This window comes from Melospiza georgiana, chromosome 7 (genome assembly GCF_028018845.1).
Source record: "Melospiza georgiana isolate bMelGeo1 chromosome 7, bMelGeo1.pri, whole genome shotgun sequence".
Classification (NCBI taxonomy): Eukaryota; Metazoa; Chordata; class Aves; order Passeriformes; family Passerellidae; genus Melospiza; species Melospiza georgiana.
The window spans coordinates 39,423,793-39,448,754 of NC_080436.1; the positions used below are offsets into that span (position 1 = coordinate 39,423,793).

At 38.2% G+C, this 24,962-nt stretch overlaps 1 protein-coding gene across 1 annotated transcript in view; it reads left to right on the forward strand.

Moving 5' to 3' along the window:
- Positions 1-413: 413 nt before the first annotated feature.
- The window catches only part of RIF1 (replication timing regulatory factor 1), a 35,936-nt gene continuing 11,387 nt past the window's right edge, over positions 414-24,962 (forward strand). Inside the window, exons 1-21 of the mRNA XM_058028520.1 lie at positions 414-586; positions 1,734-1,812; positions 2,546-2,642; positions 4,749-4,879; positions 5,313-5,407; positions 7,410-7,599; positions 8,591-8,683; positions 8,767-8,905; positions 9,821-9,972; positions 11,100-11,217; positions 12,723-12,869; positions 13,959-14,069; positions 14,304-14,366; positions 15,693-15,793; positions 17,063-17,149; positions 18,457-18,530; positions 18,628-18,808; positions 21,421-21,528; positions 21,788-21,937; positions 23,399-23,498; positions 24,225-24,489. Coding sequence (XP_057884503.1) covers positions 414-586; positions 1,734-1,812; positions 2,546-2,642; positions 4,749-4,879; positions 5,313-5,407; positions 7,410-7,599; positions 8,591-8,683; positions 8,767-8,905; positions 9,821-9,972; positions 11,100-11,217; positions 12,723-12,869; positions 13,959-14,069; positions 14,304-14,366; positions 15,693-15,793; positions 17,063-17,149; positions 18,457-18,530; positions 18,628-18,808; positions 21,421-21,528; positions 21,788-21,937; positions 23,399-23,498; positions 24,225-24,489 — 2,654 coding nt within the window. The remainder of the gene's footprint in view (positions 587-1,733; positions 1,813-2,545; positions 2,643-4,748; positions 4,880-5,312; positions 5,408-7,409; positions 7,600-8,590; positions 8,684-8,766; positions 8,906-9,820; positions 9,973-11,099; positions 11,218-12,722; positions 12,870-13,958; positions 14,070-14,303; positions 14,367-15,692; positions 15,794-17,062; positions 17,150-18,456; positions 18,531-18,627; positions 18,809-21,420; positions 21,529-21,787; positions 21,938-23,398; positions 23,499-24,224; positions 24,490-24,962) is intronic.

Here is a 24,962-nt window from a genome sequence, read left to right on the forward strand (position 1 = left end):
GCTCTCCGCGGAACGCTCACGGCCCCGAGGCCGCCAGAGCTCCGGGAGCGTTTGGACAGCGCTCTCAGGGTGGATCATCGGGCAGGGCCGGGAGGCGGCCATGGATGATCGCCCTTTTCCGCCGCTATTCCCGGATCCCGGCACCCGCGGGCCGCGCCGCCCGCTCCGCCCTCAGCGCCGGGCCGGGCCCGCCCCCCGCGCGGCCTCGCCCTTCCCGCCGCGCCTCCTCCAATCAGCGGCGAGAGGCGGGGCTGCCGCTGGGCGCGGGAACCTCCGGGCCGCGCTCCCATTGGCCGCAGCCCGCGCGCCGCCGGGCCCGCGCGCGCCGCCATCTTAGCGCGGGAGGCGCGCGGCGCTGAGGGGCGGCCGCGCCGGGGGGAGGCGGCGGTGGTGGCGGTGGTGGCGGTGTCGCCATGAGCGCTCCCGGCCCCCATCCCGAGCCCGCCGCGCCCGGCCCCGAGCCCGAGCCCGAACCCGCCGCTCCCCAGCCCGCCGCCGGCTCCAGCCTCGGCCCGCTGCTCCGCACGCTGGAGGACCCCGGCGCGCCGCCGGGAGAGCTGACGGACGCGCACCTCACCATCGTCAGGTGGGCGCGGGGCACGCGCACGCTGCCCGAGGGGAGCGGGCGGCCCTGAGGGACCGGGGCGGGCGTGCGGAGCGGGAGAGCCGGGAGCGCCATCGGAGCGGGACCCGACGGCGTGGCTGGGGCAGCGTGGCCGAGGGGAGACATGCGGGGCTGGGGGGAGGGAGAGGAGCAGGAGGAGGGAAGGGAGAGAGGGAGGAGTGAGGGGAGGAAGAGGAGGAGGATGGAGCGCATCTCCGCAGGATCTGCGAATCCCAGAGCCTCCCTGCCCCTTGGATCCCTGGGGGATCGTCAGAGGCGCATTAGGAAATAAAAACTTTATTGTAACGATAAAGCTTTGCAGCTTTATGACTGTGAGGATGAAGTTTTTAGTTGGCAGTTGCCGTGTTTTCGTTAATTTCTTTCTGGAAGTTGCATCTTGCCATGTGTTTGTGCCTTTACCCGCATCTGGCCGCTTTTACCATGTGCAAAGGCACAATCCATTTCTCTCAGTGTCTCCCTCCGGTCCTGCGGTGAATTTAAAACTGCAGCTACTCACATAGCAGATTTTGCAGGTTTCTAGAAATAACTGACAGCAAAAAAACCCTCCTGATGTAAATATTAAACATCAACAGGTTTCTCAGGCTGTCCCTGCATGACTGAACTCAGCACTGTTTGGGTTTTGCAGTGAGAAGCTGATGATTAACGTTGTATGGGATAATTGCAGCTTTTCTGCAGGAATGTTCCTCACATATGAGCAAAGTCACCCTTGCTGCTGGTCAGACCAGGATTTTCCTGCATTCTGGGACTGCTCGTGAGGAAGGTGCTTTTTCAGCTCCTGTATTTCTGGTTTTTCTAATTTGCAGCGAGTCATTTAAAGTTTGCGTGCTAAATTTTAATGTTTTTATAGGAGCTGACCAAAAAATGAAAGCCCTTAATGTTTTTATGCGTGTTTTTTAGGCAGAAAAGGAGGCATTACTCACTTTGTGCTATAACACAGAATTTTGCTGCTCGATCAGACCTCGTGCTGGCATTTCTGCTCTTTAGGGTCCTTCAGTGTTCTGTTGATTCCCTTCAAGAAAATGTGCTGCTGTGTGTAAGAAGATAAAGGTTGAGTCAGTTACAAAGTATTTAACCTGGAAATATTGTTTGTTTTCCCTCCTCCTTGCAGTCGCTTGAGTGGTGAAGGAGGCAAAGCATTCACTGCAGACTTCAGGAAACACTTCCCTCAACTCTGCAAGGTGTTCAAGGTATGGTTTTTTTACACTCAGTTCTCTTCCACTTCAGTGAACAAAGATTTATTTTGGTGAGCAAGGTCAGTGGGCATTGAAAGACTCAAATTTCAGTTCATTTATAGAGCCACAATCATTAAGGTTGGAAAAAACCTCTGAGTCATGGAGTCCAACCTTTAATAGGAATGCAGAGCAGGAAAGGGTTTTTTTGGCAAAATGGATCATTCTTGTGATGAGGAATTACTGCATTAAAAACCAAAATGCTGGGTCTTGGATGTGGTCAGGCAGCATCCCACAGTCTAATCTTCCAGCCAGGAGAGACAGTGTGTCCTGAGTGCCTTAGAAACATTTCAGAATATGCAGAAAATGTCAGGGTTTTTAAGCAGTAATGTAAAGGTTGTTCTTAGCCATTTTCCCCTTCTGTTTCAGAAGCCTAAAAACAGTTGGAGAGTCAGGTGAGAGAGCAGAACATACACAGCCAAAGTGAAAAACTTGGGATGTTTGGGATTTATTTCATTAAAGGTGTTTTTATTACAGAAAGCAAAAATGCCTTCAGCACCTCAAGTTGCTTTACTGATTTGGTGTGTCCAGAATTCAGGAGGGTTTCCTGCCTGGGTGGGTTTCTCACCAAGTGTTTGCTTTTCCCAGCTTCCCAGCAGTGTTGGTATTCAGACAATAAACTCAGTATTTCTCAGTTACTTTTCTAACCTGACATTCTGTGGATTTGGGTTTTTTTATTGTTTTTTTCCAGGCACACATTTCCAGTCCAAACTTGGAGCTCAGTAATGCAGCATTGCAGGCCTTGGGCTTCTGCACTTTTAATTCAAACAACACAGCTGAATTATCTGGTGAGCAAACAAACTGTGACTATAAATATATCATCAGAGCTCTTTCTTTATGTTTTTCTTAGCATTTGTTTTCATTTTGACCAGGATTTGTCTGTAATGTGAGCAGTGTGATCAGTTCATTAATTACACCTTGTACACAAGCGTGGTGATGATTTTTCATGCTGTTACACCAATTCTGTTTTACAAACTTCTAGTTTCATTAAATGCTTTGGTAGCAATTAGTACAGTAATTAGTTGTGTGGAATTAGTGATCAAAAAAAGATATTCTTGTGGGAAAAGAGTGAAGAACCTGTTTGTAGGATCTGGGAGTGCACAGTAGAGCTTTTCCAGCTTTTTTCTTGGAGGTTTCTTTGTTCCATCAAATCATGGAATGGTTTGAGTTGGAAGAGACCCTTAAAGGTCACCTAGTCCAGCCCCAGCTATTTCAAATTAATCCAAAATCTTAGGATCTGCATTCCTAGAAAGTGCTAAATCCCTTCCACAAAAGGTTTTGCTTTTGAGAACTTGAGGTTTTGCCACAAGGTAAAACCACAGGTTTTTGGTACCAGGGGAGAGGGCATTTCTCCTGTTTGAAATTGGGTTTTTTGGTTCTTCTCCATTTTTTTACAGTGCCTTCTGCTTTCCTATTGTGCAGAATTCCCCCCGATTTCCTGTGAGAACAAGGCATTTCTAATAATGTCTGTGTGGTATCTTTCTTTGCTCTCATTTTTCTAGCCAGCTGATAAATAACAATTTTATTCCAGAATGTCAGGCTCCAGAAGTCACAAAGCCCTGGAAACAATGGGCAGTTGGGAAGGGAGGGAGGACAAGCAGCTCCTGTACCTCTGAGTGTACTTTTGATTGGGGAGAGGAGTGAGAGTGTCCTTCCATTCCTCTGACTCTGGGGTCAGTCACCCAAAGTGCACGTTTGCCAAAAATCTGACTTTTTACCCCTGAATTTTAAAGGAACACATTTCTCCATCTGTGTTCTTAGTTGGATCTAAGTCCTATATTAACTTTATTAATTTTTATGTAATGGGCTACAATTTACCACCTTCAGTAACAAAAAGCTCTTGTAGGCTCTAAAATAAATTTATGTCAAGTTATGACCAAAGTGCTGCTAAATTCACTTAAAATCCGAGAAGTTTTGAATAATTAAATATTCATCTTTAGCTCAGGTGTATTTAACTAAAACTGGCTTCTAATTTTATGGATTCTTATAACGGTAATACAGATGCGCTGCATTATTACATTCAATTTATTATTATTTTATTTTTTCTATTTTTATATTATTTATATGAAATACTTTTATATATCTACATATACATTTTTAATATATTTTTATATATTTTTATAGCTATATTATTTTATTATATTCTATATGGCTATATTGTATCAATATAGATATTATATATATGAATATACATTTAATATATTATGGTATATTATATGTATATTATATGTTTATTATAGGTTTATTATAGGTTTATTATAGGTATATTATGGTATATTATATGTATATTATATGTATATTATGGTATATTATGTGTATATTATGGTATATTATATGTATATTATGGTATATGTATATTATGGTATATGTATATTATGGTATATGTATATTATATATGTATATAATATACAATATATTGTATATAATGTATGTTATATATAATATATAATATATCACATATAATGTGATATAATGTTTATATAATATTATATTGTTATATTATGTTATATATATATAATATGTTATACATGCATATATTATATATTATACATATTATAGATAGAATATAATATATTATTAATAATGAAGTTATAATAATTTTATTATAATTAATAACATGATAGAGTATTATTATAATGTTTATATATTAATATTGAAATAATATTTTAATATTAATAAATGATAGTTGTATATTGATTTTTATATTACTGATGTTAATAACATTTCCAGCTTTCTGGCTACTTTAGTAGGAGGGGGAACTGCTCCAAAGTGATGTTTAAGGCAGTGAATCCCTGGCACTTGCAGCTGAAGGGGTTCTGGGCACACTGAAGTGAGCAGAATGACCTGAACAGGTTGCACAGGGCTGTGAGGGTTTGTGCTGTGCTCTGTCCCAGGCACTGACGTGCAGGAGCTGCTGGCAGCAGTGAACAGCGTGGCTCTGAAATGCTCTGACAAGAACACTCGCACTCGGGCACTTTGGGTCATCTCCAAGCAGGCATTTCCTCCTGAAATTGTTAGGAAGGAGGTGAGTTTTACACTGTTCTTCTGGTGGCCTCATTTCTCACAGAGAGGAGCCTTCAGAAATTGTTTAAAACGTAAGTTTCTTCATTCCTCATTTTCTGTCCTTTCCCGGCGAGAGGAGGCAAATTATTTCTCACTCTCCACTCAGTTGCTTTTGAATCCAAAGGTTATTTCCCATCAAATCTGACACCCAAGTATCAATTCTTGGAAAACCTGAGCCACAAATGACTGCTCTCCTTGAGGGGAAAGCTGCAATGTGAGCAGTACTATCAGAAAGCAATGAACTATCACAGGGCAGAAAATTATGAATATTCCAGTTTAAAATGACACCTGGCATAATCCAAACACAATCCTGGAAAATGAAATGTCCCAATTCCAGCTCCTCCTGGAATGATTTGTGTCCAGGTGCTCACTGTGCTGTTCTCTTGTTTCCTCAGGTGTCCAATATTCTCTCTACCCTGGAAACAATCCTGACCAAAGGGGAAGTTCAGTCTGTTGTGGTTGAGTATGAAGCACTTAATGTCATTATCCGGTGAGTGCTCTGCAATATTCCACTGTCACCGTTCATTTTAGGGGGGAAACTTTTTATACAAAACCCAGGTGGCACTAAATGTTCTACAGGAAAAACTCCAAAGCTGCTTGAGTGGTTTGTTGTGTTTAGGATTGCTTGTCTCCAGGGTTGCCTGGTTTTCACTGGGCTGGAGGTGGTTGCTGGCTGCTGTGGGTGGGTTTGGGATGGGAATGGTGCTGATAACACCAGGGCTGTTGGAGTTAGTGCTGAGCAGAGTTTGCTCTGAGTCAAGGACAAGGGGACACAGCTGATCCCAGCTGGCCAGGGGATATTCCATGGAATTGTGCCCAGGGTGAGCTGGGGAGCTGCTGGGCTGTGCACCACTTGTTTTGTGTATTATAATAATTAAAATATTGCCTTAATAATAACATCACCATGCTGAGGCAGAAATTGGACAATATTGCTTTCATTTTTAGTGACTCTTTAGGAATTACTTCCCACCTCTCACCTGTGCTTTCCAAGTCATGTTCTTACTTTTTGTTTCCAGAACCTGCCTGCTTGAGAAATAGAAATTCTCTGCCAGTATTTGGGGGTTTATTTAAAAATATCTTATTTAGAAATATCCCCTTGGCAACACATTTTAGTGCAGTGTTTCCCATAACACTGTTGAAATTCCTGTCTGATTCCAAAAGTGACTTTTTAGGACCATCACTGTGAGCCCGTTGTTCTGGTCAGCAGGACTGAAATATTCAAATTTAATCTTTAATTAGTTTAATTTAATTTCTGTATTAGTAAATACATTGAGCTTGTATATTTACTCCTTTTTAAGTTTTCTCTTTAACTTTTGGCATCTGGTTTGAGCTGCAAATCCATTTTAAATAGTTCTTTTAAACAGTTCTTGTTTTCTGGCTTTAATAAAATGACTTAAAGGCAGAGCTTTTCTTTAGTGCAGCAAATTCTCCTTAAACTGTAGAGATGGGGATTTGACTTTCCTGGGGAAAAGGGGACTTAAAAAAATCCTAGGATTTCTAGATTCATGCTAACTTGAATATATTCCAGATATTCCCGTTTTTGCACTTTTTTTTTGTGTGAGTGGGCTGGTGGAAATGTGTGGAATTTTGTCATGCTGTGCTGTAACAGTTTGGGAATCTGAGGATAAAATCAGAGCTCTGAGCAGCCAGTGCTGATGGAGTGTGTCCAGACCTGGTTTGGATTTGCCCAGGATCTGCTGGAGCTGTTCCCAGCTCTGTGGGGGCTGCCTGGGAACTCCAGGGATGCTTCATGGCCAGACCTTCCCTGGCCATTGTGCATTCCTGCAGGCTCTCAGCTCCCCAAAGGGTTGGGGTAAAATGGAAAGCACAGCTCTCAGTCAGGCTGCTGTGCTCCTGGAGAGGTTTGTCTGAAATTACACTTGGACTTTGCACTTTTACTACAATCTCAAAATACAACTGATAAAAAACATTTGGGATGGTTTCCTAAAATCCTGGATTGAATTACAGTATTTATTGATTATTATCTTTGTATCAAAGATTGATACAAAGATAACTTGAGTGCTTGAGCTGCTGTTAGAGATCTGTAATCTCTATTTTTTGGGGGATTAAAAATTGATTTAAAAATTTTGGGATGGTTTCTTATAAATCCTGGATTGAAGCAGAGCATTTATTGATGATACACAGATAACTTGAGTGCCTGCTGTTGGAGATCTGTAATCTCTATTTTTTTGGATTAAAAATTGATTTAAAATTTTTGGGATGGTTTCTTATAAATCCTGGATTGAATTAGAGCATTTATTGATGATACACAGATAACTTGAGTGCCTGAGCTGCTGTTGGAGATCTGTAATCCGTATTTTTTTAATCCCTATTTTTTTGGGATTAAAAATTGATTAAAAAAATTAGGGATGGTTTCCTATAAATCCTGGACTGAATTAGAGCATTTACTGATGATACACAGATAACCTGAGTTCCTGAGCTGCTGTTGGAGATATGTAATCCCTATTTCTTTGGGTTTTTTTTCGATCCAGCTTAATGGAGCAAGCTCCAGCGCAGATGGGAGAAGAGGCTGTGAGGTGGGCCAAGCTGATCATCCCCCTGGTTGTGCACTCATCTCACAAAGTGCAGTTAAGAGGAGCCACTGCCCTGGAGATGGGGATGCCCCTGCTCCTGCAGAGGCAGCAGGAGGTGGCAGCTGTCACCGAGCACCTGATGACCACAGTGAGTGACGCTGCTTGGGGAGCATTGATTCCATTTGCTGTGCATTGACAGCAACTTCTTGATGCCAGTGGTTTTAATGGAAAAAAATAGAAATGTAAATGTTCACTGCCAAAAAGGGCCCAGCATCAAAGGGGATGGGAGGCAGGAAAGCAGAGCCTGCTCAGCATTTTCCATGTCCTTTGAGTCCCTACCCTGTGCAGCAGCAGCAGCCCCTGGGTGTCCTTGATGGAGCTTCTCATGTTCCCCTTCACTTCCAGGACTGGCCTCACTTGGCTCATTTGTTTTGCTTTATTTTCTGCTGAAAAACCCAAAACCCAACCAAACAAGGGGGTGTTTGGTGTGAGGGCATGTTTTGACTTCAGAGTTGGAGGAAATGCAAATATTTGAAGACATGAATTTTGCTTTGTTTGAATGAATTTGCCATTGCCAATAAGAGCCGTGAATTTCAACTAAAAAGAGAATCAGGTGGTAGCAGATGCTGTGTGGTACAGAATGAAATCCTGATGTGGAAATATCAGAAATGCTGCTCCACTTCCTCTTGGCACCAAAAGCTGTGGATTGTGCTGAGCAAAACAAACTTGTGCTTAGTTTAGGTATATAAGTTATATATATTTTTCATTGTAAAAAATGCATATTATAGATATAATTAATTATATATAGTAATATATAATTATATATTGTAATATATAATGATATATATAATATAACATATATATATTACAATATAAGATATATATTACATAATATATACAATATGTATTATATATAATATATAACATTAGATTGTATATTATATATTTTATATACTACAATATAGTATGTATAATTATATATATATATAATGTATTAATATATATAATATATATACATTTGCATAATCTCAAATCTTGTCTGTTGGTTGTGTCCCCAGACATTGGTATGTATGAGTGTGTAGATTTTAGAACATTTTAAATCCATTTCTTGTAGAAATTCTGTTTCTTTCTGCCTGCAGAAATTAATTTCCGAACTTCAGAAATTGTTCTCTTCCAAAAACGAGACCTTCGTGTTAAAGCTGTGGCCCCTGTTTGTCAGATTGCTTGGAAAGGTGAGCAGAAAATTAGTAAATCTTTAGGAGAGGAGTTTTGAGGAGCAGGAATCTCTTTTAACTGTGAATTCCCTCCTGCTCAGACCCTGCACCGCAGTGGCAGCTTCATCAACTCCCTGCTGCAGCTGGAGGAGCTGGGCTTCCGCAGCAGCTCCCCTGTGGTGAAGAAAATTGCCTTCATTGCGTGGAAGAGCCTCATTGATAACTTTGCTCTAAATCCAGGTGGGTCTAAACGAAATATTTAGCCTGATTTGTTTTCATACAGGTCATACATAGCTGGGAAAATATGCATGACTTTAATGCATAACTGGAAGAAAATACGACTGTTAGTGGTCAATGCATTATTTGTATATCACTGGATATCCACATAATCTTGCAGAAAAATTCATTGTGCATAGCTAAAATTCAAGCTTTTGTTGGTTTTTTTCCTTGTTCTCTTTTCCTTTTGAGGCAGGGTGATAGTTTGGTCATTTGTTCTATCCTAGTTTTTGTGCTGGGAATGCTAGAAATAGAATAAAATTAGTAAATTGTGTTTTGCAGTGCTATAAATGATCCAAAGAGCAGGGAAATAGAGTTTAAAACATTCTGTGTATTCTATTTTGAATGGTGTGGTATAACTGGAGAAAGGCAACACTTCAGGATTCCAGAAAAAAATTTTAAAAAGTTTAAAAAAAGTTGTTCAAAAGGTATAACCTGAATCTGGACAAGTTTTTATTCTACCTTCTGTTAAAATACAATATTTTTACCTTGATTGTGCTTCTCTGTGCTCTGAAGAAAAACTCAGTGTTTGATTTTGCTGTCCCTGGAGCAGACGGAACCTAACAGAGCAGGCAAGAGGGAATTTCTTCTGTTTATCCCAGAATCCCAACATGGGTCAGGTTGGGTCCAACCTCCCTTCTCAAGTGGGGTCAGGTTGGAGTGCAGAAAATTGAATTTCAGTCTTTGTATTGAAAAGAAATTCTTGATTTTTGCGGAGTTGTTTTAAGCAATAATTAGAGCAGTAAGAGAATTTGAAAGGTTGGTGTGGTTGAGTTTTGCAGATAACTGTTAATTGAATTTGAAACTAAAAGATATTGGGAAAAAACCAATGGTTTAATCAGATTTTGTTGTTTAAAATGCACCTTTTGGATCCCCCAGACATCCTGTGCAGTGCCAAGAGGCTGAAGCTGCTGATGCAGCCCCTGAGCTCCATCCATGTGAGGACAGAGGCTCTGGCCCTGACCAAGCTGGAGGTCTGGTGGTATTTGCTGATGAGGCTGGGGCCTCACCTGCCCTCCAACTTTGAGCAGGTAACTCAGGGGACAGGAATCCCTGTGCAGCAGAGTGTAAAATATTCCTGCTCCATCCCTGTCTGCTGTGGTACTGAAATCAAATCCCTCGGGGAACTGATTTGTCCTTGTGTGTGGTTACAGATTGTGTAAAAGGGATATTTGGGACTCACAGCCCCAAAATATTGGAGAGTCTGTGGGAATGCCCTGTGAGCATCTCTGAAAACCTGCCCTGAGTGCAGCCATGGATTATAAATGTGTTAAATAAAGGCTCTCTGCTCCTTTCACCAAGGAAGTGTGGCTTGGAAAAGGCTGCCACAGGAAAACTGGTGAAAGACCATAAATATTTAGGAAGATAAAAAGAAAAGTGATGCAGGTGTTGCATTTCTAGTCACACTCTAAGTGGAATGGACCTGTTTCTGTCCAACACCTGGATTCCATTAAATTAATCCTAATAAATTAGGCTTGTTAAAATATACTGCATCCACCAGGAATTTTTGTTTGATTAGACACTCTAATTCATTCTGAATACCCAGAAACTTTGATTTGGGAGCAGCAGCCCACTCTGTGCAGCAGAATGTAAAATATTCCTGCTTCATCCCTGTCTGCTGTGGTACTGAAATCAAATCCCTCAAGGAACTGATTTGTCCTTGTGTGTGGTTACAGATGTGTAAAAGGGATATTTGGGACTCACAGCCTCAAAATATTGGAGAGTCTGTGGGAATGCCCTGTGAGCATCTCTGAAAACCTGCCCTGGGTGCAGCCATGGATTATAAATGTGTTAAATAAAGGCTCTCTGCTCCTTTCACCAAGGAAAGGCTGCCACAGGAAAACTGGTGAAAGACCATAAATATTTAGGAAGATAGAAATAATGCAGGTGTTGCATTTCTAGCCACACTGTAAGTGGAATGGACCTGTTTCTGTTCAACACCTGGATTCCATTAAATTCGTCTTCAAGATTAAGGGAGGGAAGAGTATTTTCTTAGCATTATTAAAATACACTGCATCCACCAGGAATTTTTGTATGATTAGACACTCTAATTCATTCTGATTACCCAGATTTGTGAGCAGCAGCCCAGTCTGTGCTGACTGAAATGAGTTTTTTGTGGCTTGCATGTGTTGTAGCTGTTGCTGGGGTCCCTTTGCAGGTTTGTGTCCCTCTAATCCAAAGCACCCTGAGTGTGGATCCTGCTGCTGCCTTCCCAGGGACGCCCTCACGGCCAAACAACCCCAGCCTGGGCTCAGCAACCCCTGGGCAGAAACCAGGTACTGAAACATCAACCTCTGGCAATTTCCAGTTCTATTTCACGTGCTGAGAATCATCTCTTCTGTTTGTCATTTTCTGCTTTTCCATTTATAATTCTCCAGCAGTTTCCTGCATGGTCACTGCATGGTTTATTTGGGGAAAGTGAGCTTGTTGCTGTCATTATTTAAAGTTTCAAAAGTTGTGCCCATCACAGTTGAGGGCTCAGCAACTCCTGGGCAGAAACCAGGTACTGAAACATCAACCTGTGAAAACTTCCAGCTCCATTTCACACGCAGAGAATCATCTCTTCTCTTTGTCATGTTCTACTTTTCCATTTCTAATTCTTTTTCTTCACCACATTTGAGTTTTCTGCATGGCCACTGCATGATTTATATGGGGAAAGTGAGTTTGTTGCAGTCACTATTCAAAGTTTTAAAAGTTGTGCCAATCACAGTTTGAGGACCAATGCCTGAATTTAATGCCTGAATTGTTTTCTCTGTTGCAAGGGAGCTCTGCTTTGAAATCTTATTTTTTCATCTATATGTGCTATTTATATGTGCCCTTTTATTTCTGTAGCATTTTTAGTTTCTGCCTGAGTAGTAAAGAACCTTGGAATGGTTTGGGTTGGAAAGGACCTTAAAGCTCATCCAGGGACACCTCCCACTCTCCCAGGCCCTGGCCAGCCTGGCCTTGGGCACTCCAGGGATGGAGATCCCACCCTGCCAGCCAGGAATTCCTTCCCAAACCCCAAAATCCCACCAAACCCTGCCCAGGGATGATGATCCAGCAGGAATTTTAATGCTTTAACCACATGTAAAACCACCTCTAGTTTGCATTATTAAGTATATTCTGGACTTTCCTTGGATAAAGGACATTATCCTAGAAAAGTCTAGAATATACTTAATAATACAAACTTTTTTATTGAAAATCAAAATAGCACCTCTAAATATCCAGTGAGGAACTCCTGGTTTTCCTTCCCTTTCTGGAAGCCTGGCACCCATGGCTTGTGCCATTGTGTTCTGCTGTAATCAGGAGCCTCAGGGATCCTGCATTTGGGGAGTTTCCTGTTTTCCCCTTCTTAAAAAAGTTCATCTTGGTCCTGGGAGATCACAGCTGAGTTGGTCAAAGTATTCTGCCAAAACCTCTTAAATTTGTGTTCCATGTGACAGAGTTGGCCAAAATATTTTGCCAAAACCTCTTAAATTTGTGTTCCAGGTGACAATTTCCAAAGGAAACTTTTTTGAAGCAGCAGATCTATACAAGTGTTCAGTGGCTGTGCAGCCACAGCTTCCATGGAGATTTGTGTGGCCAAAATAAAATTTGGTGTCCTAGAACTGACAATTTTGGGGCAGATATTTAAAATCCTGGGGAAAATACAGCTGTGATAGCAAACCCTGCTTACCTGAGAAGGCTGGCTGTCAGAGGTGCCTTTCAGCCTGCAGCACTCCATGATTTGCCCTTTCCCTGGGGGATTTGGGGCTTTCCCTGGGATTTCTGTGATGTTCCCCATTTGTGTGCCCTCCAGGTACCCCCAGGATGGCCCTGAGCAGCCCAGCAGGAGCTCAGCTCTTCCCCTCCATCCAGCTCCTGGCCATGGAAATGCTGCTCCACTTCCTCATGGGGCCGCACGTGGTGGAGTTCGCCAAGCACAACAAACTCGGGCTCAGCTTAGGTATGAGTTTTGTATTTCTATTTTATATCTAATATAAAATTTTATATCTAATGTAATATTTCAATATAAGAATATTTTCATAATTATAATAGTATTAAATTACTTTAATTATTAAATAATTTTAATATTATTAAATTACTAAATATTAATTAATTACTAAATATTCAGTATTTAGTAATTAATTATTCCAGTAATTATTCCAGTAATTTTAATAATATAATATAATGTAATATGATATGATATAATATATGATGTAATATGATATGATATAATATAATATATAATATGATATAAATTTTATATAATATAATATATCTTATATATCTTATATTGTATATCTTACATCATATATCTTATATATCATATCATATATCCTATATCATATCATTTTAATATAATATAATTTTATATATAATATAATATAATGTAATAGAATGTAATATATTACAGTGTAATATAATGTAATATTAATGTTATATAATGTAATATAATGTAATGTAATATGATATGATATAATATAATATATAATATGATATAAATTTTATATTATATCACATATCTATCTTATCTTATATATCTTATATATCTTATATATCTTATATATCTTATATATCTTATATATCTTATATATCTTATATATCTTATATCATATATCTTTATCATACATCATATATATCATATCATTATAATATAATTTTATATATAATATATATAATTTTATATATAATGTGATTTTTATATATATAATGTTTTTATATTTTTACATATGATTTATAATTATGTATATTTTTATATAGTTTAATAATTTTACATTTATAAATATATACTTTATATTTTTATATATTTATATTTCTAATTATACAGTTTATATTTATATATATATATATTTAACTGTAAAAATATATTCGTGTCATCTCAAATCTTGTCTGTTAGACTGAAATGATTTAAACTTATAACTGTTGGCAGTTTTAAGATATCCTTATGTTAAAAATGCTGTAAATACACAAAGACTTTGTTATTTTTGAGGTTTCTTTTCCCAGCACACTGCAGAGTAAGATGTTTATGGAATGTGTTTTTTTGTTCTTGTAGAGCCCCTGCAGCACCCACTGATCAGTAGCCCTTCTTTCTTTTGCAAGCATGCCAGCACTCTGATAAATGCTGTTCAGGATGGCTTTGTGGCAATTGGAAAAGAAGTTCCTGGTGAGAATTCAGTGGGGAAATTTCAATATTTTCTGGGAAATCAAGTGGGTGAGGGAAACATGACAAATCAACACTTTGTGTGATGTCCTGATGTTGTAAAAAGTAGAACTGACTGCATTGAAATTTGAGTTCTGGCTTCAATCCAAACCTGTCCTTTAACACAATTTGTACTTCAGCTGTGGTTTTGTGCAATGTTTTTATTGCAAACTGAATAAAGCCATTGTTCCCTTGCAGACTGTTTGCTGAATGTTATCTGGAAGGACATCAATGGATATGTAAGAACAGCAATTGAAGCAGGTAAAAAAGGTCATTTTCTTCAATTTGCCATTGCTGCCACTCACAGCTGGTTTATTTTTAAACCAGAAATTGTTCATTGCTTGGGTTCAGTCTGAATCAATAATTCTGTTCTATTTTAAAGCAATTTCAAAAGAAAAAAACAGCCCCTCCTTGAGTCTTTAGTATTGAGGAATGGAGACAAAAATTAAACTTTTTGACTCTTTTTTTCTTCATTGAAATTCTGTTCCATAGTAAACTGTAGAGTTTACAGATGTATAAAAGTTGTTTCTCATTTTAAAAATAAGAAAAAGTTTGTATTATTAAGTATATTCTGGACTTTCCTTGGATAAGGAACATTATCCAAGAAATAAACATACTTAATAATGCAAACTTTTAATTGAAAATCAATCAGAACACGAAGAATTCATCCATTCTTTGGATGAATACAAAATTCCACAACTTTAATGTACCAAAAATCAAATCCTTAATGAAACAAAGATGTTTCCATTTCCTAACTACACTTGAAGGTTTTTTATTTAAAATTTGGAATTTCATTTCTGTTATGAGCAGAACATACCTGAATCTTTGAAGGATTTGGTGAATTTTTACAAATTGACACAGAATTTTTTTGTTTTTCCACTGGAAGTTTGGTTGATACTCAGAGTGATCATTCTGTTCTGACTGGAAATGGTTTTTATTTTAGGAAATTGTTCATTGCTTGGGTTCAGGCTGACTCAATAATTCTGTTCTATTTTAAAGCCGTTTCAAAAGAAAAACAACTTCCCCTCAAGTCTTTAGTATTGAGGAATGGAGACAAAAATTGAAGTTTTTGACTCTTTTTTCTTCATTGAAATTCTGTTCCATAGTAAACTGTAGAGTTTACAGATGTATAAAAGTTGTTTCTCATTTTAAAAATAAGAAAAAGTTTGTATTATTAAGTATATTCTGGACTTTCCTTGGATAAGGAACATTATCCAAGAAATAAACATACTTAATAATGCAAACTTTTAATTGAAAATCAATCAGAACACGAACAATTCATCCATTCTTTGGATGAATACAAAATTCCACAACTTTAGTGTACCAAAAATCAAATCCTTTATGAAACAAAGATGTTTCCATTTCCTAATTCAACTTTAAAGGATTTTTATTGTTTTTTATTTAGTCCTTAAAAGGATTTTTATTTAAAATTTGGAATTTCATTTCTGTTATGAGCAGAACATACCTGAATCTCTGAAGGATCTGGTGAATTTTTACAAATTTACATAATTTTTTGCTTTTGCACTAAAAGTTTGATTGATGCAAGAATGATCATTCTGTTCTGACTGGAAATGTTCCTTATTTTAGGGAATAAGAAGGAGAAGGGAGGCTCAGAAATTCTCACCATGTTGCTGCAGGCCCTAAAGAACATTGTGAGCTCCAGAGCTCTGCCTGTGCACAAAGTCCTGGTGAGTTCTGCTGAAAACATCTCCAGCTCTCCAAAAAACACCCTGGGAGCCTTCCTGGGGGAATTCTTGTTGCTTTTGAACTGAAGGGAATTGTTTCAATTTTGCTTTTTTCTGGGTTTTTGTAAATTTTTCTCTTTTTTTGTAATTTTTTTTGTATTTTTTGTGGATTTTTTGGTATATGATAAAGATAGATGATAAAGATAGGTAGATAGATAGATAGATAGATAGATAGATGATAAAGATAGATAGATAGATGATAAAGATAGATAGATAGATGATAAAGATAGATAGATAGATGATAAAGATTTATCATACATCTTTTATCATACATCTTTTATCATACAAGAGATATAAGATCTATGATATTATATAAAATTTATATAATATAATATTACATTATATAACATTATATAATATTACATTATATAACATATAATATTACATTATATAACATTATATAATATTACATTATATAACATTATATAATATTACATTATATAACATTAAAATGTTGGGGGGTTTTTTTGTAATTTTTTTTGTATTTTTTGTAAATTTTTTGTATATTTTTGTAAATTTTTGGGGGGTTTTTTTTGTAAATTTTGGGGAGGTTTGTACGTTTTTTGGTATTTTTTGTAATTTTTTTGTCTTTTGGGGGGTTGGTATTTTTGCTAATTTTTGGGGGTTTTTTGTAATTTTTTTGTCATTTTTTTTTTGTTTTTATATTTTTTTGTATTTTTGCTATCATTTTTGAGATTTTTTTTGTTTTGGGTTTTTTTGTAAATTTTTGAGGTGTTACTGTAAGTTTTTGGTATTTTTCGTAATTTTTTTTTATTTTGGGGGTTGGTAATTTTTGGTAATTTTTTGTATTTTTGTCTCTTTTGGGTTTTTTTTGTAAATTTTTTTGGTTTTTTGTAATTTTTTGTATTTTTTGGTATTTTGGGACTTTTTCTTTTGGGATTTTTTAGTAAATTTTGGGGGTTTTGTTTGGTTTTTGGGTTTTTGTTTGTAATTTTTGTATTTTGGGGGTTTGGTGGGTTTTTTATGTAGGTTATGGTTGGTTTTGTATTTTATCTGTATTTTTTTGTATTTTTTTGTATTTTGGGGGTTTTTTTGTATTTTTTTGTACATTTTTTGTGTTTTTTGTAATTTTGGGGGGGGGGGTGTGTTTTTTGTATTTTATTTGTATTTACTATATTTTGCTAAAAACACTTGAACCCTCAGCAAAAATACATTTAAATCTATTTTTTTTTTTTATTTTCTCCTGCTCAGTCTCTCATTGACATCACTGTCAAGGAGTTGCCCCCCAAAGTTTTGGGCTCCCCAGCTTACCAGGTTGCTGATATGGATCTTTTAAATGTAAGTTAATTAATTAGTTAATTAATTAGTTAGTTAATTAATTCTGGCACTTCATTAATGCTGGAAAGTTTTGGAAAATCAAATTATTTCATGTTGCACATAACTTTGTTTGCAGGCCTCACTAATTGAACTGTGTCATTAATGAAATTACTGCACAAAAAGGGCTGATATTGACAACTAATAATAATAATAATAATAATAATAATAATAATAATAGTGAAATTCTGGGTAATAATAATAGTGAAATTCTGGGTAATAATAATAACAATAATAGTGAATTTCTGGCTAATAATAACAACAATCATTTTGATTTTTCTGGCTAATAATAATAATGATAATAATAGGGAAATTCTGGGTAATAATAATTGTAGATTTTCTGGCTAACAGTAATAATAATTGTGAATTTCTGGCTAATAATAACAATTGTGAATTTCTGGCTAATAATAGTAACAATAACTGGGAATTTCTGGCTAATAACAATACCCATAACTGTGAACTTCTGGCTAATAATTGTGGATTTTCTGGCTAATAAGAATAACAGTAATAATTGTGATTTTTCTGGCTAACAATAGTAACAATAATTGGGAGTTTCTGGCTAATAATAGTAACAGTAATTGTGACTTTCTGGCTAATAATAGTAACAATAATTGCGATTTTTTCTGGCTAATAATAATAACAATAATAGGGATTTTCTGGCTAATAACAATAACCATAATTGTGATTTTTTTTTTGGGCTGATAATAGTAACAATAATTGGGAATTTCTGGCTAACAGTAGTAATGATAATTGTGATTTTCTGGTAAATAAGAACAAAGATAATAGTGAGTTTCTGGGTAATAGGAATAACAATAATTGGGAATTTCTGGCTAACAGTAGTAGCAATAATTGGGAATTTCTGGCTAACAATAGTAACAATAATTGGGAATTTCTGGGTAATAGGAATAACAATAATTGGGAATTTCTGGCTAACAATAGTAACAATAATTGGGAATTTCTGGCTAACAATAGTGACAATAATTGGGAATTTCTGGGTAATAGGAATAACAATAATTGGGAATTTCTGGCTAACAATAGTGACAATAATTGGGAATTTCTGGGTAATAGGAATAACAATAATTGGGAATTTCTGGCTAACAATAGTGACAACAATTGGGAATTTCTGGCTAATAACGATAGTGAATTTCTGGCTAATAACACCAATTGTGCACTGTGGCTCAGAGTGGAATGCAGCACAGAGCTCCTGGTGAGGGTGAGGCTGCCCTTCCATTTCCCCAGTGCTGTTTAACCTCTCCCATCTCCGTTCCAAGGGCACCCCAGCTCTGTTCCTGATCCAGCTGCCCTTCCATAACAACCTGCTGGAGAGCTGCGTGACAGACGAGAGGTACTGCAGCTCTGAGCCCCCTTAGAAACTCCTCATTTCACCACTTTCATTTCAGCTGGGAAGAACCCAAACTCTGACTGTGCCCTTTGCTCCCCAGGTTCTTTGGGATCCTGCAGGCCCTGGTGGGGTTTGCCCTGTCCGGGCCCACCTCTGCCCTGGCTTTCAGTGAGTCCGTGCTGGGGGTCATTGAGCAGAGTGCAGGGCAGGTGGGCAGCAAGGAGCACCTGTGCAGGATGTGGAGCATTGTGGTGAACCCTCTCACCGAGTGGATCAATCAGGTAATTCATTCATTGTGGTGGATCAATCAGGTAATTCATTCATTCATTGTGGTGAATCCTCTCACCGAGTGGATCAATCAGGTAATTCATTCATTGTGGTGAATCCTCTCACTGAGCGATCAATCAGGTAATTCATTCATTGTGGTGGATCAATCAGGTAATTCATTCATTGTGGTGAATCCTCTCACCGAGTGGATCAATCAGGTGATTCATTCATTGTGGTGAATCCTCTCACTGAGTGGATCAATCAGGTAATCCATTCATTGTGGTGAACCCTCTCTCTGAGTGGATCAATCAGGTGATTCATTCATTGTGGTGAATCAATCAGGTAATTCATTCATTGTGGTGAATTCTCTCGCTGAGCGGATCAATCAGGTAATTAATTAACTCAGCAGTGAGTGAGTTCATTCATTAATTCAGCAGAGAGTGAATTCATTCATTGATTCATTCATCGTGAATAAATCATTCTGCAGTGAATTCGGTTCTCTTCCCCACACCCACACCCCCACAGGAGAGCTTTAATGACCATTTATGTGACTTTTTAAAGGAATTTTGCTGAGCATTTGTCTGAATTTTTAAAGAAAATTTGCTGAGCATTTATCTGATTTCTAAAGGAATTTTGCTGAGCATTTATGTGACTTTTTAAAGGAATTTTGCTGAGCATTTATGTGAATTTTTTAAGGAATTCCATGTCTTGAAGTGATGCTGGAACTGCATAGCTTGGCATAATCCTGCTGGTGAAAACCATGGAAAGCTTCCCCCAGGAACTGTTAACTCTTTAATACCATGAACTGTTAACTCTTTAATAGCATGTATTCATGTGTACCATGAATTAATATTCATTAATTCATTCAGCATGAATAAATCATTTAGCAATGAATTCAGTTCTCTTCCCCACACCCACATCCCCACGGGAGAGCTTTGCTGAGCATTTATCTGATTTTTTTTAAGGAAATTTGCTGAGCGTTTATCTGACTTTTTAAGCAATTTTGCTTAGCATTTATCTGAATTTTTAAGCTTATTTTGCTGAGCATGTATCTGATTTTTTTAAGCAATTTTGCTGAGCATTTATCTGAATTTTTAAAGCAATTTTGCTGAGCATTTATCTGATTTCTAAAGGAATTTTGCTGAGCATTTATCTGAATTTTTTGAGGAATTCCATGTCTTGAAGTGATGCTGGAATTGCATAGCTTGGCATAATCCTGCCGGTGAAAACCATGGAAAGCTTCCCCCAGGAACTGTTAACTTTTAAATACCATGGGTTGGATTGCTTGGTGTGAAAATCAAATAAATCCCAGATTGGGATGTTCAGGGTGTAATTAGAGCAGAGTTTTACTCATGTTAGACATATTTAGAGTAATAAAAGCCTTATAAATTATAATAGTTGGGAGATTTAGCACCTTATTTGCTGGAAATAAGCTGATTGTAGTGTAGGAGTTGGTGAATTAATTAACCCTCATTATCCATTACATATAAAAATCCTGGAATTTATGAAGAAAGTTTTAGATGCTGTGACCATTTCCAGCAGCCTGGGCACAGGGAGTGGCTCCCACTGCCAGGGCAGGGATGGGTGGGACATTGGGAATTGGGAGGGTGGGGAGGGGCTGGGATGGAATTTGCATTCCTGAAATCTGTATTATTGATCAGCAAATGTAAAATTTGGTGTCCAGGAATTAAAATGTCCATGGGGATGATTCCTGCTTCAAGTTTTGTTCTCCAGATTTTCACAGTGCTCAGTGAGGGAATGCTGTGGTCCGAGTCAGAGCCTGATCCCAAACTGCAGCAACGAGAACTGGCTTAAAAATCAATTACAGCCTCATTAATAACAGCCCGATTAACAACCATTTCCTCATGGTCCTTGACCATGGGACCTTTTTGAGCATCCCTGGCAGTGCCCAAGGCCAGGCTGGAGCAGCCTGGGAGGGTGGGATGGGATCAGTGGGGTTGGAATGAGATGAGATTCAAAGTCCCTTTCAGGCCACCCCATGCCAGGATTCTCTGGGGTTATCACTCCCTGCAGCTGAAATAAGTGAGGAACACCAGACATTTCCCAGATTGGTTTTCTTGGAATATATTTGGTCTTTTGTACCCTTTGCTAGCAGGATCCTCCTGAGCTCTGGAAAGAGCAGAATATCTGATTTCAACCTGTATTGAATCAGGAACAGCCTTATTTGTCAGCCCAGTTTTGCAGCTTTAGCTTTGCTAAGCATAATTCAGCAGATCTCTTTTTAATTAGATACAAACACGTGCTGTAAGTTCTGATGAGGTGATTTTTGTAGCCTGGAGTGGTTTGGATGAGAGTTGAAGCTTTAAGAATTCTTTTTGCTGACTGGAGTTGGTAGAGAAATGAAAAAAGAGAGTGAAATGAGTATAAAGGTTGAATATTCAAATGTCCCAGTTTGAGATAAAAGTTGAGTGGTGACTTCCCAAAGGGGTCTCTGAAAAAAGCAGATTGTAGCAGCTCTTCCCCCAGAGGATAATCTGGAGATAACGGTGTTTGGGAGATAGTCTCCTTGGAGAAGAGTGGAAAAAACTGTTTATTTAACAAGAAAACTATTCACAAGTCTGAGGAAATGAATAATATTAAACCAAAAACTCTTTTCTTGTTGCAGAACAATGAGGTGAACCAGGGGGATGCCCTGGAGCACAACTTCAGTGCTGTGTACAGTGCTTTGTTGCTGCCAGTATCCCACATTTTCCCCACTCAGGGATTCCCACAGGTAACAGCAAATCAATCTAATTAATCAAATTAATTCAAAACAATGTTGGGTTTATCAAATCTCTGAACTCTGAGCTGACTTTGGGTTCAGTCAGCTGGGTTTGGGTTCAGTATAACACCATGGATTTAAAACCCTAAACTTCCAACTTAAAACCCTAAACCTCCAGCTTAAAACCCCAGGTTTTGACAGCAGAATAAAACCCAAAGCAAGATTTTCTGTGCACAGAAATTGAGATTTCCCACATTTCTCTCTGTGCAAGGCCACCCTGAAGTCCTTGCTGCGCTCCTGGTCTGAGCTGTACCGCGCCTTCGCTCGCTGTGCTGCCCTGGTGGCAACAGCAGAAGAAAACCTGTGCTGTGAGGAGCTGTGTGCCAAAATCCTGGCTGGGCTAGAAGGTGAAACTCCAGTAGTGAGTATAAAATGATCATTTAGCAGATCTCTTCTTCATTGAATCTAAAAATGTGTGTGTAAATCCTCAATGTGTGTGTAAATCCTGATGTGGTGATGTCTGCAGTGTGGAGTGGCTCGGCGGAGATTGAAGCTTTAGGAATTCTTTCTGCTGGCAGGAGTTGGTAGAGAAATGAAGAAAGGGAGTGAAAATAAATATAAAGGTTAAATATTCAAATAGTTAAGCAGATTTTAGATTTGTCTTCTAATTAATAATAATGGCTAATGAGTGTCGTGGTGGTGGTAAATGGAATTTGTCCAGGTGAAATGTGATTATAAATACCACAAACCCGGGCACTACAGTTAGGAGGGAGAAAATGGAACCATCAGCCTTGTAGACTAAAATTTAAGGATTTTACTCCTAAAGCTGTGTAAAAAATAAAGATTTTGAAAGAATCAGTGCTTTTGTTGCCTAAATTGCCCATTCCCAAATTCACACCACATTTAGTTTGGGATCTAAAATCCCTCATGCATAAAGTTCACTTTGGAAAAAATACTGTGAAAAACACAACAAAATGGAATTAAAAAACCTGGAATTGAGAGGATTGCATCATTGCAACCTACCTTGGATGCTGCTGTATCCTGATAAATAAATAAATAAATGCCACTTTTAAAAATCAATAATTAATAAAAAGACAAACAATTTAAAAGTTCAGTGGGAAGTTATATTGAGACTTCTTTTAGCTCACAATATCAGTGTTCCTTTTAAAGCAAGTTTGGCCTTACTTAGGAAAATTTGGATTAAGAGAGGGGGGAAAAAAAGCAACTTTGCACATCTTTTTATGCACTAAAAATTATTTGTGATTTGTGGTTTGACTTAATTGTTGTGCCTGTAATGACTTTTCTGGCATCCAGGCTTTATCCTTGAGTACACAGTGAGCTTTGAACCTTAATTTTATTGATGGATCCTAAATGTGGATAAATGATTTAATTGATAAATGATAAATTGATAAATTAGAAAATTTGGTAAAATTGATAAATGGTTTTGAAGTGATTTATCCTACATGTGATTCCTTCTCCCAGCTTCCTGCCACTGCTGGCTGCTTTAGGCACTGTTTATCTTAATTATTAGAATTAATAAGCCCATCCTCACTGGAAATGTGCATTTAAAATGGAATTTTATCAGTTTCACTGATCATGCAAAGCAACTTCACCCACCTTTAATTAAAAGTTGTTTCTTTGCTGTCCTGAACACCAAGAGTGGTTTTTTCTGTCATTGTTGCTCTTTTGAGGGTTGACTTCTAGTTTTGGTGGTTGGTTTCTGATATTGCTGCTTGATTTTTGTTTTTTCTGATTGATTTCTGTTTCTGCTGATTGGTTTTTGTTTTTTTTCTGATTGATTTCTGTTTCTGCTGATTGATTTTTGTTTTTTCTGATTGATTTCTGTTTCTGCTGATTGATTTTTGTGTCTGTTTCCTCTCAGGTGTTCTCCATGCTGGAAGGTCTCACCCACCTTGTGTCAGTCATGGTTGACTGCATCAACTTTGCCCCCTATGGCACCAAATTCCAGCCCAAAAACAGATGTAAGGAAATACTTTCATTTTGGGGGTTTTGTTACTTCAGGAGTTGGTTAAAAATTAGAGTTTAACAGAAGACAAAGGGTCATTGTGTATAAAATATTCTTTGCTTTGTTTCCTTTTCCCACTTCAAGTGTTAAAGCTGAAGAAATAATTTCCAAAAAAGCACAATTCAGTAAAAAATGGGTTAAAATTTACCTGTCTGATGGGAATTTGTTAAAGTGGTAAAATGCAGTGTGGGGCTGCTGAGGGAATGAAATGCTGTAATTGGAAATTTTGATGAGGAAGAACATAATGTAAACTTGACTTGCAAATAGATAAAGTAATAAGGGATTGTATTTCTCCTTCCCTCCTGTTCACTGTTCCACAATTTGTGTGTCAGCTGCTATCTGAGGAATGGATTTTTATTTTCAAGTAGGCATTCAAACCTTAAAAATTTCAAGTAAAAAAATTTCAAGTTCATGAAAACCTTAAAAATTTCAAGTAGGCATTAAAACCTGCAGAGTCTGAACAGCCAGCAATATAAATAAGAAGACTAGAAATCAGATAAAATTACACATTAAAATTGTGGTTAAGTTGTTAAATCAATTTTTAAACTATTTATTTATGTGTAGATCTGGTTTGGGAATTGAAGCAAAGTGGTTCTTCCTCTCATGCAGACTCAGTGTTCAGCTGTCTTTTCATATCGGTTAAGGAAAAAAATCCAATTTTTAATGAATTTTTGGACCTCAGCTCCACAGACCCCCACGGACTGGGCCAAGAAGAAGAAGGAGCCCCTTGGCAAGCTGAGCTCTCTGCTGAAGCTGCTGCTGCTGCTGCTGAACTGGTTCCACGAGCTGAGCCGCGGGGAGCAGCAGGCAGAGCCCCTGCTGGCCCCGGGGCTGGCCCTGCTGGCTGCCCTGCACAGCATCATCAGCCACATCTCCCTGCCCTCCCTGCTGGGCACCACCCTGGGCACCTTCTCCCAACCCCTGGCGCTGTTCTACGAGAAAAACAGGTCAGGGTTGAGGGGGGCCTGGGGATTTGGGGTGGGGAAACACGAAAAATTGGAGCTGGGTGGGATGGAGTGTGGTGTGGTGTTCCTGGGAAGAGACGAGGATCTGGCTCTGTGTTTCAGGAGGCTGATTTGTTATTTTATGATAGATATTATATTAAAACTATACTAAAAGAAAGGATTTCATCAGAATGCTGGTAAGGAATAGGAATGGAGTGATAATAAAATTTGGGGTGGGGAAACACAAAAAATTGGAGTTGGGTGGGATGGAGTGTGGTGTTCCCGGGAAGAGACGAGGATCTGGCTCCGTGTTTCAGGAGGCTGATTTGTTATTTTATGATAGATATTATATTAAAACTATGCTAAAAGAATAGAAGAAAGGATTTCATCAGAAGGCTGGTTAGGAATAGGAATGGAATGATAATAAAATCTTGTGACTGACCAGGGAGTCTGGACTGCCATAAATTAAGCCCAAT